At 48.4% G+C, this 19,156-nt stretch overlaps 1 protein-coding gene across 2 annotated transcripts in view; it reads left to right on the top strand.

Moving 5' to 3' along the window:
• The window catches only part of LOC120900188 (epidermal growth factor receptor), a 94,927-nt gene extending 77,080 nt beyond the window's left edge, over positions 1-17,847 (top strand). For both annotated transcript variants that reach the window (XM_040306855.1, XM_040306854.1), the window contains exons 2-7: positions 11,028-11,745; positions 11,813-12,320; positions 12,390-12,561; positions 12,646-12,778; positions 12,857-13,164; positions 13,236-17,847. In XM_040306855.1, the coding sequence (XP_040162789.1) occupies positions 11,028-11,745; positions 11,813-12,320; positions 12,390-12,561; positions 12,646-12,778; positions 12,857-13,164; positions 13,236-15,688 (4,292 nt within the window). In that variant the 3' untranslated portion in view covers positions 15,689-17,847. The remainder of the gene's footprint in view (positions 1-11,027; positions 11,746-11,812; positions 12,321-12,389; positions 12,562-12,645; positions 12,779-12,856; positions 13,165-13,235) is intronic.
• The last annotated feature ends 1,309 nt before the right edge of the window (positions 17,848-19,156 follow it).

Raw genomic sequence — 19,156 nt, 5'->3', positions numbered from 1 at the left:
CATTTTTATGGAGTGCAATAAAACCGAAAAAGGTTCAACGTAATTTCTTTTACCTTTTAATAATGAATTTAGTTTACAAAAACCGATCTCTTCTGATACAGTGAGGAACAGAAAACCATTGATTTAGAAAATCGTTCCCGTGTCAATCTCGAACCCCTGCTTTGGGTCAATCAAAACATTCCACCGCCCCTGGAAAAGAAAAATGCTCCAGTATTTCCAAATACAACCGACCGATCATTTCTAACTCGTGAAACCGACCAATGCGTACAGCGGGAAGGGCAGTTGCGGCAGCCAGGAAAGGTTGCCTAAAATATGTTTAATTTAATTACACGTTTCCACGACCCGGGCTTCACCCGGGCTAACCGATAATGATAGGGTGCGGCTGGCCGTTTCGCTTACGCTTACGCACGTCCGACGCCCGGCGGAAAAGGGACACTGGATCCGGGGCCACTTTTCGCTTTCGATCCTAGTTCTAAGATTGTTTTGCCGACTTCTAGCACTGCGCAAGACGGCACGATGGCCTGCACTACTGTGCCTGAACTGTGCCCCGTTCACCTTGAATTCCTTTTAGCCATCCATCCTTTCCATCCATCTCGGAGGTGAGTGATGCGTTCGGTGTATAATTTGACCTTCTTTAGAGCTGTCTATTGATTGATTTTAAAGGTACGCAAGGAGGGTAGGTTCGAAAGTATCACCAGAAAAAAAGACCAGTGGAGTTCAGCCAAACAGAGACACCGATTATTCGGATCGAGAGTGCTTTTAGTGGCGTTTTGGTGGCGAAATCACGTTGGCGTTCTCTTCATTTACTTGTGAGTCAGTGTGTGTAGCAATGGGAACGCTGTGGGAAGGTTCAGCTTGCACCGAAAAGCTAATTGGCAGCTGCAGCGTAACAGTTGGCTGGTTGGTTTGGTTATTTTTAGCTAAATCTGAACGCAATTTATCCGTGAGTAAAGTGTAATTTGAATTAGAATTATTTCAATTATCCCGTCTTTGATTGCAATCTTTTTCCACTTCTCAATGCTTTTATCCAGTCAATCAAGTTAAACTTCCCGCAAACAGTTCCCGCAACCACAAAAGAATTCATCAACGGCATCTTGCAAATGCAAAAGAAATAAAATTTGTACACCGTTCCTTAACACTCCATTACCGCAAAAGTTTCGCAAACAGGCACACTCACACATACACCCGCCCAATCATTTATCTTCCCTGACAGCACTCAAACGCGAGAAGCTGTCCTGTCCCAACGGCAGCAACCCATGTGTCCCGCATCGATTGTACACGATACGATCGATGTTTGACGGGTTTGCTTAAGAAAGTACGAAACGAGATATTGCCGTGCAAGCGGCAAACCATTAAAGTATCCCCATTTGCCTTCCTCCCTCACGCTCTCCACGGTGGACGAAAAAGTATTGAATTTTTACATTGTGTGTGCCACCGTCCATTATGCAACGCTCGGACAGCTTCGGACAGTTTGGCTAGGTCCACCGCTGGTGAATGTCAATAATCGCATGCCGATATCGGCATCATAATGAATAACACACAAAAAAAAAAAACTCAAAAAGAGGGTGAGCAAAGGAGAGAGAGGGAGGGTGGAAAAGAGATGAAAAACAACCAAACCATCATTAGCGTTCCCACTTTTTGTTTCCAACCGCCGTGACAAGATACAAATACTCTTCCCTCCAAAAAAAGACGGCCCCGAAAGCAGAGCTGCGTTGAAGCTTTCCCGACGGACGGTTCGTCGCCTGTCGGCGCGTTGAAGTCTTTCGGGCATTTCGTACGGAGCGACGTGCGAGCGCGCGTTTTGCTAAAATTCACGCCTAGCGATGAACCGCACATTTACACGTTCGCCTCAAGTGGAAGGGCTTTTTTGTTGGTTTTTTGGCCGTCCCCTCCTGTTTCTCCTGTTCCATTAAGCCCCTTCGCATCCTCCTTGGCATCTCCACCTCATAGCCCGGAGATTCGCTCGTAAATCAAAGTGACGCAAACAATATTTCTCCCCTTTGCTTTCCCCTGCGCCGCGCTTTTCGGGGTCGTTTAAGTTTTTGGCGAGTGAGTGATTATTTTGCCCAGCGGCACTGGCGCCACACTGGTTGAACCGAAAATCGTTCCAACGCAGGTAAAACGTTCAAAAGCTTCATTTCACAACGTGAAGATCGCTTACTTTCCAATACTCCAAATTCCCAAGACGGAGTTCGAAAATAAATACAAACAACCAAAAAAAGTTACGCAAAATCAAGGTTTTGGAATACATTTTATGCACCCTCGAGGAAGGTTTGCCAACACTCGTTGACAGATGGGGCTGAAGAGTATGCCCGGATTGTTTTTAAATCCACACCACAGCACAGCACTCGGCCGAATGAGATGACGAACCCGGACAGCAAATCGCACAAACGTGACTGCGTGATGCGTCGGTGTGTGACGGCCACACATCGGCCAGCCGGATACGAATGTTTGGAACTGCTTTAAAAAAAACGCCAAAGTCCCCGAGAGGTGGGGGCGACAAAAAAAAAACTCGAACACCATTAGCGTCTAGCGTCGTCAGCGTGTTTAGCTTTGTTTGACCATGTTTGGCACTTTTTTGGGTAAATCATTCCACCGACATCGTCGCCTCCCGTTTGCCCATTCGTGGCATGTTCTTTAGCGGTTCTTTTTCGTACTGCCATTCGTATGGGACTTACTTTTTTGTTGTTTAAGTCTGGCGCGGGATGAAGAACGCAGGAAGGCAATGCTTGGAGATGGGAAAAGCTGAATAATTGAATTTCTTCACTTTGCATGTTATTTTTGAAGCAATCGTTTTGTCGTTTGTTTTTTTCTTGTATATATGTGTGTTGGTTGGCATACATTTGTCCCCGCCATTGGATTCTCCACCTCTGGCAGAACAGGTGCAATAGAGACCAGAATGAGAGAAGGAAAGAGAGCGCGCGACACGGATCTCTGGGAAGGAATGTCAACCTACACCGCCAGCGGTTTTGGGGGCGATAATTTGTCTCAATCGTCACATAATCGAGCAATCGCAACGGCAGCAACAGCAGCGAACCCGTGATTAATGGAACGCATTTAGGCCGCGCTCGGTCGCCTGCGAACGGGTTGACGCCATCCAACGGAGAAGAGGTGTTTTGTTCTCGGTCGTTTGCAAAATGGTGTTTGATTGTCGGGATTTTATCTGTTTCGTGACTGACGGTGACCGGCTCTTATCAGTGGCGACACTGGGGAACGATTTTAGCTGCCAATCCCAGAAAAAAACAGTAAGAAAAAGGCGATCATCCATTAAGCGAAGAAAGAGGCAGAAAAAGAGAAGCTTAAAAAAGGAATTAATTACTATTAATACCACTTTAGGATAATGGTCTCCACCCGACCGTCCCTCCCGGTGGAATAAAATCTTTGATAGAGAAGAACGAATCACATGGAAAGTGCGGTTTTGCGGTCGGATTTCTTCCCCACTTGGAACTTCGTTTTTGTAACCGAACATTCTTGGAACAGGTTCCTAAACAATCGTTAAATACGCGCAAGTAGTTAAACCTCATCAGGGCTGCACGATCGTTTGCGCCATCTCGACGACACACGTGTTGCTGGTGTGTCCGATGGGACAAACTTCTTGAAAAATAGTCATCAGCAAAACCTTCTCCCTCCTCCCTGGCTGGTACCCATAAAATAAACGCTTTTAATTAGCTAGCGACTTCAGCTCTTCTCCCCTTTGCTTTCACCCTTCGCTCTTTGAAGCTGAAAAATCGTTTTTGGAGAAGATTTTTCGGCAGCAAACCGTGATCGTGATTGCAGTCGCTTCGTTTTTTTTTCTGCCGCGAAACATTTTAACGACCACAGCAACTCTCGTGACGGAATCATAAAGATATTCCAACGTCAAGCACGCACACGAACGCAATCGAGATGCCGACATACACGCTGGAGTTTTTTTCTCTCTCTCTTTACAATCGCCACGAGATGAAACGGTGCGATGCGCGGCACGTAACGATGTTGAATTTATTGCGCTCCGCGAACCGCGCGCTTGCGTTTGACGTTTTCGATCGCGCACACAAAATGGTGAATATTGATATTGGTTCGATCGGCGGGTGTTTTTGTTCGTGTGTGCACATGTGTGTGCGTGTGGCTGTGTGGGAAAGGAAAAAAAAACGATTCAACACGATATCGAAATCACACCGAAACCGGAACGGAAACTGCTCTCTTGTGCAATGTTTCTTGCGCCATGCCGGTGGGAAGAAGACGATTCAGCGCGACATTATCGCTTCGTCCCCAAATCGATGTCTCTCCCGCAGCATCATGCGTGAATAATTAGTTGCTCATGAAAGTGCACACACACACATACACATATTGAGCCGAAAATGTCTCTGTATGCGTCATGGCACACATGGATCGCATGGCCACACTACCAAGAAGCAATAAAACGGAGAAGCCTAAAATCACGATCACGATCACCTCATCCTCCTTCTTCTTGCCATCGCGGTGGAGGTCATTAATTTGCTGAGGTAACCGTCACTGTGTGAGAATATGAGAGCTAGAGTTTTATTTCACTTTTTATCATTCGTCTCGCGAAAGGAATAAAAATCTCTCTCCATCTTCAGCGTCTTCGAATTCCAAACTCGAACATCAACAACAAAAAAAGGCCACAACCTGAGGCACTGAAGGGAATCTACGGTGAAGATCCAAGAAATCAAGGTTCATCGGACATTCAAAAGCCTTCCTTCCATATGCCATCCATCATTTCGAAGTGCGTTCTGTCCATCTCGTGGTTGGATTCCGTGATCTTTGTCTTCATCTCTCTGTCTCTCTCGCTCTCTCTCTCTTTTCCATCTTCTCCATTCCAACCACTCCTCACGGGATGCTGTGTGGTGCCTCGCAGCAGAAACATTAACGATCGTTTTGCCTTCCATGTGTTTCTTCCTGCTGATCTTCTCTAACCGAAAGCCCTCTGCTGCTTCTTGCCTCTACAGTGTGCCTCACGAAACATTCCAACTGACCGCGCAAGGGGCAGCAGTGCTCCGAAAAACGTTTAGCGATGGTTTAACGGCCACGGCTACCCGAACTCCGCCTCGCTGGTAGGGCCTGTTGCCGTAGAGATTAGGTATTGTCCAGTGCGCGTACGCGCGAGGCGAAGAACAACGTCATCGCAGTGAGGCGCAAGAACTAAATCGTACGTTACCAGCGCGTACGTGCCAGCTACTCTGCTCTATGTTGCGTGTCTGCGTGTACCTTGTGCTTCGAAACATTCCTCCGAGCGGGAATGGCTGAACGGATCTAACTGTGTTTATTTTTTCCCTCTTTGTGCTTCGTCATTTTTTTGTTGCTGTGTATGTTTCCTTTCTATATCACTCACTCTCTCTCTCTCTCTCTCCCTTCATGTGAGGTTGCATCATTCCATCTTCATTAACCATAGCTTGTTAGGGCCCCAAAGAACAAGCCATAAAAATAACACAGTTGAACTCCCTTTTTTTCGTGTGTGCGTAGTTGCTATGTTACTGCTTCTATACGCCTCATTTGGGAAGAGTTCTCCAAAAAAAAGCAACCCCGCTAGAAAGTGTGAATCGGAACAAATAGAACCCGCTATTAGGTGATGGTTGCTGGATGGGTAGACCGCCACGAGAACAGGGCCGGTGAGTCTATGGGAATAAGAAACTGTTAAAAGATGGCCAGACCGACCAGTGATCTATTCTTGTTTATTTTTCTTGGAGGTGATATCCTTCAAAAACGTCTCAATTGAACCTTTTTCAAGGCAGGCAATGCTAGCGCTGGTGGGCAGCAGTGGTGCTGCAATTAAAACAGGCAACTCCAACACTCAGCGCGCTTCAAGTAGAGGAGGTTTCACTTCCAGATGACGGATACATCGCTACAAGATGCCGACCAACACCTACGGGAAGTGCTTTTTGGAGGCGACGAACCACCCCAAACACTGACCACACAATGTCCTCGCATCGCACGCATAGGTCCCCATTGTGCACCCGACGCTTGCACAATGCGTGTAAACAAAGCAATGCAGGCGCAAAAAGGGCTAGCCCGAGCCGTGTGTTGACTTTTCGTCGCTACTCTCCTCCTTCACAAACCTCGAAAAAGGTTCGCCGCCTATCCAAAAACTTGGTCGGCTTGGTCGCGTGGCACTTCGTTCCCACTCGCCTTTTTTTTTTTTTTTTTTGTTGGTGGCCATGTGTGGGCGCGGTGGGTTCAATCGTTGTTTTGGTTCACTTTTACGCTCGTTCTCCTCCACCTTGCTGCGGAGGCGGGTCAAAAAAGCATCTTTTTACGCGTACGCCACACCAGTGCGGGAATGCGTGGGGTATCGAAGCTTTCGTGCGTACGGCCACGACCAGCTTTTACCACATTTTACTACCGAGTGTCGTATTTTACATTTTTTGATCGCTTTTTTTTCGCTGGCGCTGGTCGTTGTTGTTGCGGGAGTTGTCGAGCGCTTTGCCGTCTAATGGAACGCGCGCGATCGTTGGATCGCGGATGAACGCAACGCTAAATTGCTTTTATGTGACGTTTTCGCTCGTTTAGCCTGATTCAGCTGGGCAGATGAGGGAATTTACAGGCACAAAATAGGTAAAGCAAGGGACGGGATCGGGATTGCGGGATCCGGTGTGTATGTGCGAGATCTTGGAATCTACACTGATCACTGTCTTACCATCCCTCTGGGGGGAGAAATACATCGATTGGGTGCCAGTGTCCCTGGAGCAAAGAATCACGGGAAAGGAAAGTAAATGCAGTCGGTTTGCGACTGTTAAAACAACAGAAAGAGAAGGAAACTAACAGCGAAAGAGATCAAGCACAAGATCACCGTGAAGGACGGGCAAAAAACAACAAGCAACCCAGAAATGTGTGCCCCATTCCTCACGAGCGTCAGCGAAACAGGTTGACCGGGACGTGCGTTAGTTGACGTGTGATTAATATTAATTTATGTAATCACTCAGCGTAGATTCGAAATAAGTCCGAACTGCAAGCAAAAGACACATACGCACACACACACGCATGACATGTGTTGCTCTCTCCAGCAACCTGGCCCGGAGTGACGGATTGGCAGCGCCCCGGACTGGCTGAAACGGCCGGGGTTCGCTCCCATTATCATAATGCATCCCCGAGCAGCAGCTTGCCGTAGAAATGCAATTTATCAGAAATTTATAAAAATTAACCCAAGCTGTGCGGCTGTGTGGTGCGCTGTTTTTCCCTCCACTGCGTTTCCCCCCCACACTGCCCTAAGGGGAAGGAGAATCGAAATCGGGCACGCGCCATCAACGTGGAAGTGATTTTGTCAAGCAACCTGTTCGCTACCGCTACTGCTGCCTGGGGGTAATTGCTGCTGCAATCTGGTGGCTTGTGGCGGCACAAATAGCCCAGTACTCCTGCCTCACTCCTCACTGGGAGCCCTTAGCGTTCGCATACCTTTCCTTGCCGCCTTTCCCCCACACAGCGAATTCTCGATAATCAATGAACGACGACTGTTCGGCGTATCGTTAATTATTGATCTTTTTTTTTCCTCCCGCGAGAGCTCGACCAGGCTCGAAGGGATGCACGTGCTTGGTTGGTGGTGGCGATGGTTTCTTTTTTCCTTGTCCCTTTCTCTCTCTTTTTCTCATTCGAGACCCTTTAAGACTGCCGGCTTTACAACACAACACATTCCTGTACTAATATAAATCACAACGTAAGGAGTGGAACGCGGCTCGAACGGGCCCAACAGTCTGATTGACAACAATCATTGGGAAAGCCTGTTCCAACGGCTCCTATCATTTTGCTGTGTGTGCGTGTGTGTGTGTTATTGTGTCCGCATATTTATACTCGAATAAAACAGCGCTCGCTGTACATAAAATATCAATTTAAGCTCCATTCAAAATCAATCTCGAACACGCTGAAACGACGCGCAACGGTTTCTTCACGTTTTTTTGAATGATCGGACGTCTCGCTTCGACAACAACAATGTAACCATTTTTACAGGTTACAAACCGTGTTTTTGGCCAGAGGTACAAGGGAAACATAGGAAAGGCGAAAGCTTTATCGGATGGGACAGTTTCGAGTTCGATTAGTAACGGGTTGGTAATAACCTTTTAAACAGCACAATGTGTATTCAAATTGGAAGTACAGTGCGGCAGCGAACGAGATTCGTGATCAACTTGCACGACCCTTGGCTGCACACGCTCTCGGCACTGGCTAGGGGCTGTTGTTTTGCATTGTTTTGCAGCTCTCGGGTTGTGTGAGTCACGATTGGAGCGAGAGAAAGTATCTGACGATCATGCGAATTTTCCCACCCCTTTCTTTGGTCGTTGTTTTGCTGTAAGGGCTAAAGCCCGACATTTTCCCTCGCTAAATGTCGTGTGAGTGCAAGACTTTTGTAAGGAAAAATTCCAGGCAAGCTCATTTCACTCCAACGCCCCTATGCAAGCTTCAATCGCATGGGTGGTCGAAACACCACAAATACCAAACAGTGTCGCTCCGCGCCATTAACACACACGCCGAAACGGCGTCATAATTCTTATCAAACAAAACGTGGTAGACGCTAGTAGGTTCGATTTCAGGCGTCATTACATTACCATAACAGCTCGTTACGAGCCAACTATTATAATAATTCTTCTCACATTTGTACCTCCATCGGAAGGTTGATTTTTCCCCCTTTTTTTTTTGGATGGAAAAGAACACAATCATGCACAATGGCTACCCGGGCCACGTGAGTGTTTATGTGTGTCTCGTTCGCGAGCGCAACCTGCCAACCGACTGCATCGTTTGCATTAAATCAATTTTATCGTTTCGTTGCAAAAGCTCGCTCCCTCCTCCTCCTCCTCGTAGAAAAAGGAGGAAAAAGGAAGCGCTGAAGCACTTTAAATTAACCAACAATAAATTTACCACTAATCCGATTAGCGGGTAATCGGAGCCTATTGTCCGTCTGGTCTGGTGGACGTTGGGGAGCTCAGGCGATCCTTTGCTGCCTTGATAGATTTTGTATGTGTTTGTATGTTTTTTTTCGACCACCATGTGTATCGATTTCTTTGAGAGCGAGAGAGGCAAAAAACGCTCCATAAAAGCGGGGGATGGATGGCCCAAACAAAAGATAGATTGGTATTGAAAAGCTTTTAAAAACGCCTAAAAATGGTCACCCGCACACGCACGAGCGAGGAACCACTTTTTGGCTGCGAGTGGGAGTGCAGGAGCGAACAGAAAAAAAGTGAGAGTGTGTGTGTGTGTGAGTGGATTAATTTTAATTTGAACCCCCCCCCCCCTCCCCCAAAAAAACGAAAAATACAATACAAACACACAAAATAACTCTCTTGGCCATGTTCGCCCACCCCGAAAAAAAAACGTAGCTAGAAGCAAAAGGAGGTTTCCCGTGCGGTGGGCGTTCAAGTCTCCCGGTCTTTACGCGCATTGATTTTGAACCACTTCGGGAGAACTGTTTTCCTTTCGGCTAAGATTTTATTACTTAACTTTCTAGCAGCTTTTGAGGTGAGGAGTGGGGAGATTAAAAGTCCGCCAAACCCCCACCCTGAGGGACGATAAGGATTAAGGCGACACGTACGGCTATAAATATGCATTTGCACTGTTCGCGCAATCTGCCCCACAAAGGCTAAGCCCTGTCGTACCAGCCTGACGAGCCCTGCTGTGCCCTGCTCGACTTTCCAGCCCCAGTTGGTCAAACAGTTTCAACACGCGCCGTTTCCGCAGAGGAGTGGCCGCATACAGACGGGCGAGCGCGCGCGCGTACTAGCACAACCAAAGGCGGCGAAGAATGCTCCGCGCCTCGAAAGTGTTCGCGTGGACAATGGTTCGACGTCGGGGCAGCTCGCGCGTCGCTGTAAAAGCTGTAAAGCGGGTGATGAATGTTCGCCTTCTTTTCCACCCCAACAGCGTCGAAGAAGAAGCAAACAGGCAGGGCAGAAAAGCATAAAGAAGGAAAGAATTCTGTGCCGCTGGATACGATACCCCCGTGTACTGGACAGCAACTTTCCGTTGGAGCAGTACGTGTACAGGACAAACATTGTTGGACAGGGGGGAAAGGGGACAGGGTTAGAGCGCTGGGCTGGCGTTTTTTATTGCTTTCGACGCCGTCGTGTAAGTCGCATGTTCGGGCCATACAAACGGGCACAAACAACAGCACCGTGGTTGTGTGTGTCACCGGAAGTCTTCCTTCGACGATGCATTGGGCTGAGGTGAGGTTGGTGATCTTGTGGTCTATTTTTTGCCCCAAAGAGCTGCAATAACTCCCCGCAAAAGAGAGGCATAAAGTCTCGACATAATAAAAAAAAAAAAAAGAAGAAACAGAACGAACAGGAATCCTACCATTGCCCGGTCCCAGGCCGAGAACGCCAAGAAGCGAACGACAGCAAAAAAGGGTCAATAAAACGGCGTGTCTAAGTCCGCGCGCCGGCTGCTTCATTATTTATTCATATAACGAACGTGTGCGGCGTACCGAAAGTGTCGTTGCGTCCAGTCCAGGTTGGACCGTAAAGGTCGTCCCCGGTGGTTCGGTCGGCCCGGGTGCCGCCAGCCAGTGTCAGCCGGTGTCATCTGTGCGATGTGTTGTGTCGACTCGTGTGGCTTATGACACCTCCAATTCTAATGGCTGCCAGCTGCCAGCTGAGGAGGAAATTGATAATTGCTCTCGAGGCCCACTGTCGAATCGATCGAAGCCGCTTCGGTTCGCGACACAACTGCCGAGTGATAAATAAAACATTGGCAAACATAAAAGTTGTTTGTGACGGGCAGCCAGGCGGGCAAAAAAACTAACACAAAACGCAATAAAATGCTGACCACTCGCTTCGGAATGTATGTTGCTGTCTATGCGAATAGGGCCAGCTGCCATGCGATCACCTGAGATTAGATAGCTCCGGCGAGAGTTTCTTTTCTCTAATTGAAGTTTTGCTCCTGGGGAATCACATCTGTCAGTGATAAGAATCAATAAGCAGGCTGTGAGCATCGAGCACGAGCGATACACGAACGGCACGTGCCCTACCTGTCCAGCGAATCATAAATATTGATTAGAAATAGCGTGTCCCCCTTGACTAACGAGCGCCTTCCTTTCTGTTTCCTCTCCACAGTATGCATCGGTACGAATGGGCGGATGTCGGTGCCGGCGAACCGCGAGTATCATTACAAAAATTTGCGCGACCGCTACACCAACTGCACGTACGTGGACGGCAATCTGGAGATCACCTGGATCCAGAACATCACCGATCTGAACTTTCTCCAGCACATCCGCGAGGTGACCGGGTACGTGCTGATCAGCCATATCGATCTGCCGCAGGTGATACTGCCCCGGCTGCAGATCATCCGCGGCCGGACCACCTTCAAGCTGAACAAGTGGGAGGAAGCGTACGGGCTGTTTGTGTCGTTCTCGCACATGAACACGCTGGAGCTGCCGGCACTGCGCGACATTCTCGGCGGGTCGGTCGGTTTCTTCAACAACTACAATCTGTGCCACATGAAGTCGATCAACTGGGAGGAGATACTGTCGGCACCGCAGACGAGCATGCAGTATACGTTTAACTTTTCGTCGCCCGAGCGGGTGTGCCCTCCGTGTCATCCGTCCTGTGAGGTGGGATGCTGGGGAGAGGGCGCACACAACTGTCAGCGGTTTAGCAAGCTGAACTGTTCGCCGCAGTGCTCGCAGGGACGCTGTTTTGGGCCGAAACCTAGGGAATGTTGCCATCTGTTCTGTGCCGGCGGTTGTACCGGTCCGACCCAGTCCGACTGTTTGGCGTGCAAGAACTTCTACGACGATGGCGTCTGCAAGCAGGAGTGTCCACCGATGCAGATGTAAGTATTTACGAGCATTTAACAACTTCAGAAACAGCTTACTAATATTGTTATTTCCGCCTTATAGATACAATCCAACAAACTACTTCTGGGAACCGAACCCGGACGGGAAGTACGCATACGGTGCGACCTGCGTGCGGAAATGTCCCGAGCATCTACTCAAAGACAACGGTGCGTGTGTGAGAAAGTGTCCGAAAGGGAAGATGCCACAAAACAGTGAGTGTGTGCCGTGTAAGGGCGTCTGTCCAAAGACGTGCCCCGGCGAAGGAATCGTGCACTCGGACAACATTGGCAACTACAAAGACTGTACGATCATTGAGGGATCGCTCGAGATTCTCGACCAATCGTTCGATGGGTTCCAGCAGGTGTACACGAACTTCTCGTTCGGCCCGCGGTACATCAAGATCGATCCGGATCGGCTGGAGGTGTTTTCCACGGTGAAGGAGATTACGGGTTTCATCAACATTCAGGCACACCATCCGAACTTTACCACGCTCAACTACTTCCGCAATCTGGAGGTGGTCGGTGGCCGTCAGCTCAAGGAGAATCTGTTTGCCTCGGTGTACATTGTGAAGGTATGAGAAAGAGAGTAAAAAATACCTCACTGGACCTGGGAATAACATTCCTGATTTTGTTGTTTACAGACATCACTGAAATCGCTAGAACTGAAGTCACTCAAGCGCGTCAACTCGGGCTCGATCGTGATACTGGAGAATAGCGATCTATGCTTCGTGGAGGACATTGACTGGAGCGAAATCAAGAAGAGCTCGGATCACGAGGTGATGGTGCAGAAGAATCGTAACGCTACCGAATGTCGTAAGTATCCTCACAACTCATCTTGATTTTGATATCACGAAAACAACATATCTAATGATTGTGTTTTTCTTCTATCAACTACAGATGAAGAAGGAATGGAATGTTCGGAGCAATGTTCCAAGGCTGGTTGCTGGGGTAAAGGACCAGAACAGTGCTTGGAGTGTAAGAACGTTAAATACAAAGGAAAGTGTTTGGATAGTTGCAAGAGCTTGCCAAGGTACGTAAACAGCGCAAACACCAACTCAAAAAGCTAATGATCCAATTTCTAACGACCTACATTTCCATTTCTTCACAGACTGTACTCAGTGGACTCAAAGACTTGCGGTGACTGTCACCAGGAATGTAAAGACTTCTGCTACGGCCCGAACGAGGACAACTGTGGCTCTTGTATGAATGTGAAGGATGGTCGGTTCTGTGTAGCAGAGTGTCCCACCACGAAGCATGCGATGAACGGGACCTGCATCAACTGTCACAAGACGTGCGTTGGATGTCGTGGCCCGCGCGATACGATCGCACCGGACGGTTGCATCTCGTGCGATAAGGCAATCATTGGTAGTGATGCGAAGATTGAGCGCTGCCTGATGAAGGATGAATCTTGTCCAGGTAAGACGATTGAGTGGATGAAGTCCCCAGTAGAGCATCGCTAAGTAATGTATGTTTATGTTCTTTCACAGATGGCTACTACAGTGACTACGTACTCCAAGAGGAAGGCCCACTGAAGCAACTGTCCGGCAAGGCGGTCTGCCGCAAGTGTCATCCACGCTGCAAAAAGTGCACCGGCTACGGGTTCCACGAACAGTTCTGCCAGGAGTGTACCGGCTACAAGAAGGGCGAACAGTGCGAGGACGAATGTCCGCAAGACTTCTACGCGAACGAAGAGACACGCATCTGTCTGCCCTGCCACCAGGAGTGTCGCGGCTGTCACGGACTCGGGGACGATCACTGCGACGAATGTCGCAATCTGAAGCTGTTCGAGGGCGATCCATACGATAACGCAACCACGTTTACGTGCGTTTCCAACTGTCCGGCGTCGCACCCGTACAAACGGTTCCCTCAGGAGGCGGGCAAGATTGGACCGTACTGCTCAGCTGACTCCATGCAGAGTGGGCTGCGCATTGAGCCGCAAACGCAGGTCAAGATTGTGATGGGCAGTGTAATGGCGCTGATACTGCTGTGTGTAGTATTCGGTATTGCGTTTGTACTGTTCAGCCGACACAAGAACAAGAAGGATGCGGTCAAGATGACGATGGCACTGGCGGGCTGTGAAGATTCGGAACCATTGCGACCATCGAACGTTGGGCCTAACCTGACGAAGCTGCGCATTATTAAGGAGGCGGAGATACGGCGTGGTGGTGTGCTCGGGATGGGAGCTTTTGGACGCGTGTTTAAGGGCGTTTGGATGCCGGAGGGTGAGAGTGTGAAGATTCCGGTCGCGATCAAGGTGCTGATGGAGATGTCGGGCTCGGAGTCGAGCAAAGAGTTCCTGGAGGAGGCTTACATTATGGCATCGGTGGAGCATCCCAATCTGCTGAAGCTATTGGCTGTTTGTATGACCTCGCAGATGATGTTGATCACGCAGCTGATGCCGCTGGGCTGTTTGTTGGATTATGTGCGCAACAATAAGGACAAGATTGGTTCGAAGGCACTACTCAACTGGTCGACACAGATCGCTCGCGGTATGGCGTATCTGGAGGAGCGACGACTTGTACATCGTGATCTTGCCGCGCGTAATGTGCTCGTGCAAACACCTTCCTGTGTGAAAATCACCGACTTTGGTTTGGCAAAGTTGCTTGACTTCGATTCGGACGAGTATCGGGCGGCCGGTGGCAAGATGCCGATCAAGTGGCTGGCCCTGGAATGCATTCGTCATCGCGTCTTCACCAGCAAGAGTGACGTATGGGCGTTCGGTATAACGATCTGGGAGCTGCTAACGTACGGCGCTCGTCCCTACGAGAACGTGCCAGCGAAAGACGTCCCCGAGCTGATTGAAATCGGCCACAAGCTACCACAACCGGACATCTGCTCGCTGGACGTGTACTGCATACTGCTCTCCTGCTGGGTGCTGGATGCTGACGCTCGGCCCACCTTCAAGCAGCTGGCCGAAACGTTCGCCGAGAAGGCGCGCGACCCGGGCCGGTACCTGATGATCCCGGGCGATAAGTTTATGCGCCTCCCGTCCTACACCAACCAGGACGAGAAGGATCTGATACGCACGCTCGCGCCGGTCGCGATGGCTGCGGCGGCAGCGGCTGCGGCCGCCGGCGCCTCCAACGTGGACGTGCCGAGCACGATCGCCGAAACGGACGAGTACCTGCAGCCAAAGACGAGACCGTCGATCATGTTACCGGGACCGTCGGCGGTCGAACCGTCGGACGAGATGCCCAAGTCACTGCGCTACTGCAAGGATCCGCTCAAGCCGGATGATGAGACGGACGGGCATGGTAAGGAGGTCGGTGTCGGTGGTATCCGGCTCAATCTGCCGCTCGACGAGGACGACTACCTGATGCCAACCTGCCAAAGCCAAAACCAGTCCACGCCGGGCTACATGGATCTGATCGGTGTGCCGGCGAGCGTCGACAATCCCGAGTATCTGATGGGATCGACGCAAGCGATTGCCGGACTGGCGCAAGGGTCGATGGGCCCACATACACCACCGCCACCGAACACGCCGAACGGTATGCCCACACACCAGCACTCCCAGATACAGCTGCAGCCGATACAGCAACCACTGCAGACGCTGCAACATCAGTACCAACAGCAATTGCAGCAACAGCAACAGTTGCAGCAACAGCAACAGCATCAACAGCATCAACTACAACACCATCATCAGCCGCAACTCTCCCAATCCTCTCACCACTCGTCCTCTTCGCACGGCGGTCCCACCCCTTCCATCATCAGCAATACGCCGTCGCTCAGCAGCGCTAGCGGCAGCATCGGACCAAAGTCGCCCGACCAGCCCGGAGCTGCCGCCGGTCTGCACCATCAGCAGCCATCGTCGCCGCCGACGCAAACGATCGGCATCCCGCTGTCACCGACGGAGACGGAGGCGACCTCCTCCGAGCACGAGTACTACAATGATCTGCAGCGCGAGCTGATACCGCTGCACCGTAACGAAACGACTGTCTGAGAACACGACGCGCACACTGCTTGCCACAGAGAGGACTGAGAAAAGTAGACAGCATTGTCTGTCTAGATTGACGTACATCGAAGCCGACGGGGAATGATAGCGTTAGCAAGTTGGAACTGTTTGCATCTAGAAGGTGTTTAGAGTAAGCGTATATTAAGCAGAGTAGCTGTAGTAGTTCCCTTTGTGAAAATGTGCCTTTTTCGGTAGTGGAAGTAGGATTTGGCGTCAAAATTCTTTTCCATCGTATCAGTGCAACTATTGTTTCCATTTATGGCTCCCTTAGTGATAGTGAATAGGGTTTGAGGAGTGTACAGGACCCTGTAGATAAGAGCTGGCGAGCTGGCACATATACCGCGTACATAGCTATTAGAAGGGTAAGAAGCTAGCGTATAACACCAGGTACTTAAAGCAAGAAAGTCACCAGATACAAAATCCACAAACGAAGTGATTAGAACAATATAACGTAGTATAGTACAACGATGAAAGCAAAAGTATGGCTGCCTGGGTGGGGGAGATACGAAAGCTTACAAAAACTCCCACAAGCCGTGTGCTGCCATGTTTCTGTGTCGAGAGAAGATCATCTGATCAGCGCTCTAGAACGATTAGCCTCCCGACGAAGCCGATGATGAGTTTATTTCATTGGAATACCTGTGATACTACTTTTAAATTTTGTACTTTTACAACGAGCAAACGTGTGTGTTTGTGAGTTTTGTTTTTAAACAGTAAACGCTTTTTGGGATGTTGTACACCGTGGCAAGGTGACAACCATCGCCGGGAAGCGGGAGGCGAATACTAACTGAAGAATCGTCGAAGCGATCGGGCGCGCTTGATCGAGCAGTTGAACGACTAAGATCGAACACAGAACCCACACATAGTAACGATGATAATTGCAATGAATAGATTTCCTGTAAGTGTGTCCAGCTTTTTTTTAATGAAAACGAAGAAAGCTCCCAACAGCTGATAACCACCCAGAACGATTTTAGTGTGAACATACGATTACTATAACATTTAACAATCACTTACCTTGGCACCATGGCTGTCCCACCTGTATACTTGCCTGCATCTACCTTATGCTACTTAAACAAATCGCCCTACGATCGTTCGTTCTATTTTTATGTGTAGTTTAGACTGTTGTGTTTTTGCCTCGAGGCTCGCATTCGTCGGCCTCGTCGCGTCCTTGTGTACTCCTCACATTGTTGCCACTTGCTATTCCAGCAATATTAGCTTAACAGAGCGTAACAGAGCAATTCAACAAAACAATATTCGGCTACGTACTATTAGCTATTAGCACTAAGCAGTTGTGTTTTAAGCAGGTGATGTGTCTATGACTGTACATACAGACACGGTGCACTGTAAAGCCCAAATCGAATAACTGTACTTGTACTCTTACCTTGTGTAGGCTTTTAGGGATTAATAGATGGAATGCCACCATGTAAATAGGGTTTAGTCGGTATAGATTAGTAGATAGGAGGAAAAGTTTAAAGAAGTTAAGGGGAAGAGATCGTATATATACATATAGGAACTGAGCTCAATTTTAGACGAGCTTTAAGTGAGGGCTCGAAACGCCAGATCGTCGTTTTAGTGTATGTAAAGTGTAAAACATAAAACCACGAATGTCGAATGCCAGGCACATTGAAGCAGATTTTAAGCACACAAACCAGAGGGATGATGCCAATCCCAGGCTGCCTATCTGGAGGCATATTGTTGCCCCTCACACACACACACACTCACACACAAACTGTCCAGGGAAGCGTAAACAGAAAAGCAATAGTAGAAGTACAACGAATCGAAGCTCCACATCCGGCAGAACGATACAACAATAGAGACGCGCATACTTATTACGAAATCGTGCCATTGTGAAGTCGTCTACGTCTGTAGTGTGCGTTTTTGCTGGAGATGGTGTTAGTTGATAGAAGAGCGTGTAGGAGCTCCTACCTTGAGTCTTACCCAGTCTTTCCATGCGGGGTGTGTGTGTGAGTGTGTACACTACGTTTCTTCGTTAGAATCTAGTGAAGGAGCGGCTGGCGCAGCAAGGAAACGGCGACACTGCTGGGCATGTCAGGCATGAAACCTTCTGGTAGTGCATTTGTTAGGTGGAAATGTAACGAGGGATCCTTAATTGTTGACAATTTTAAATTATACGCATTTTAAAATAATAATATTCTGTGTCTGGTTTCGTTTATTTGTTGTGTGGAAAGAAAATCGAATACTGCTTCACTATGATCCTCTGAATATGTCTTGGAAATTCGCTTGCAAATTCGAAAACATGTTCCCTGTGTACTGCGTAACGTGCTTCATATGATACTGATAACTTATGATTTCGTTGTTTAATCAATAGTAATAACAACGAAACCCTCTCGGCCGCGTTCGAGAGGAAGATGCTCAGAAGGATACTTGGGGCCCCTTATGTGTGGAAGGACAATGGAGAAGTCGTTATAACGACGAGCTTTACGAGATGTACGGCGGCCTCACTGTCGTCCAGCGTATCAAGCTCGCCAGGCTCCAGTGGGCTGGCCATGTTGTACGCATAGAAACAGATGACCCTGCCCGTAAAGTTTTTTTAGGCCGTCCACAAGAACAGAGGTGGCGTGGTAGGCCCAAACTGAGGTGGCAAGATGGCGTGGAGGCGTCCGCCATTATGGCAGGGATAACGGACCGGCAGACGAAGGCGCGAGACCGTGAGCGGTTTCGGACACTCCTGAGGCAAGCCAACCTCGAAAAGGGGTTGTAGCGCAGGATAAGTAAGTAAGGTAGTAATAACAACGAAGGCTTCAGGAAATAGGAAATTTATTCATTTATATCACATTCATAGTCAAAGCCTAAAAACACAAAAATACTAAATGTTAAAATAACAAATTTTTATCATAAAATGTTGGACAATCGGGCAGCACTGCGTGGGCAAGCATGGTATACAAGCTTGTGTGCGTTTTACAAGTTGCCTGCAAGTTATGCGTATCACATTGGATGGCTGCGTACCACTCACAGTTATGTACGCAGCCAGTTTTTTTTTTTTTCATTTCGTTTATTCTGATTTTCCGGGGGAAAAGGAAACGTTAAAAATTAGGTTTATTTGTAAGTCATTGCAGTAGATGAGATCTAATGAACATTAATTTCAAAACAATCATGTATTATTGAATTGAGTTAGGAAATAATAATTTTATTTATCATTATAAAAATAAAATTGCGTTGAGTAGCTGTTCATATTCATTAAAATTCAAATCAAAGTTTAATTACAAGAACTACCATATCAAACAAACTGTACAAGAGTACAGGTGGCCCCGAAGATACGACTGTATTTGGAACCGAAAAAATGTCCCAAAGCAAGGCGTAGAGCAGGCGTCGAAATAGTCGTATGTAGAATATATGTGACAAATATATTCTCAACTATTCGCTAGATATATACTGCAACAGTTTCATCATCTTAAAAAGCGATTCCTCAAATTCGAGGTCTTTTCAACGTGATACTTA

The sequence above is a fragment of the Anopheles arabiensis genome, chromosome 3 (assembly GCF_016920715.1).
Source record: "Anopheles arabiensis isolate DONGOLA chromosome 3, AaraD3, whole genome shotgun sequence".
Lineage (NCBI taxonomy): Eukaryota > Metazoa > Arthropoda > Insecta > Diptera > Culicidae > Anopheles > Anopheles arabiensis.
The sequence above is the reverse complement of the archived record's forward strand: the minus strand, read 5'-3'. Positions and strand labels throughout refer to the sequence as shown.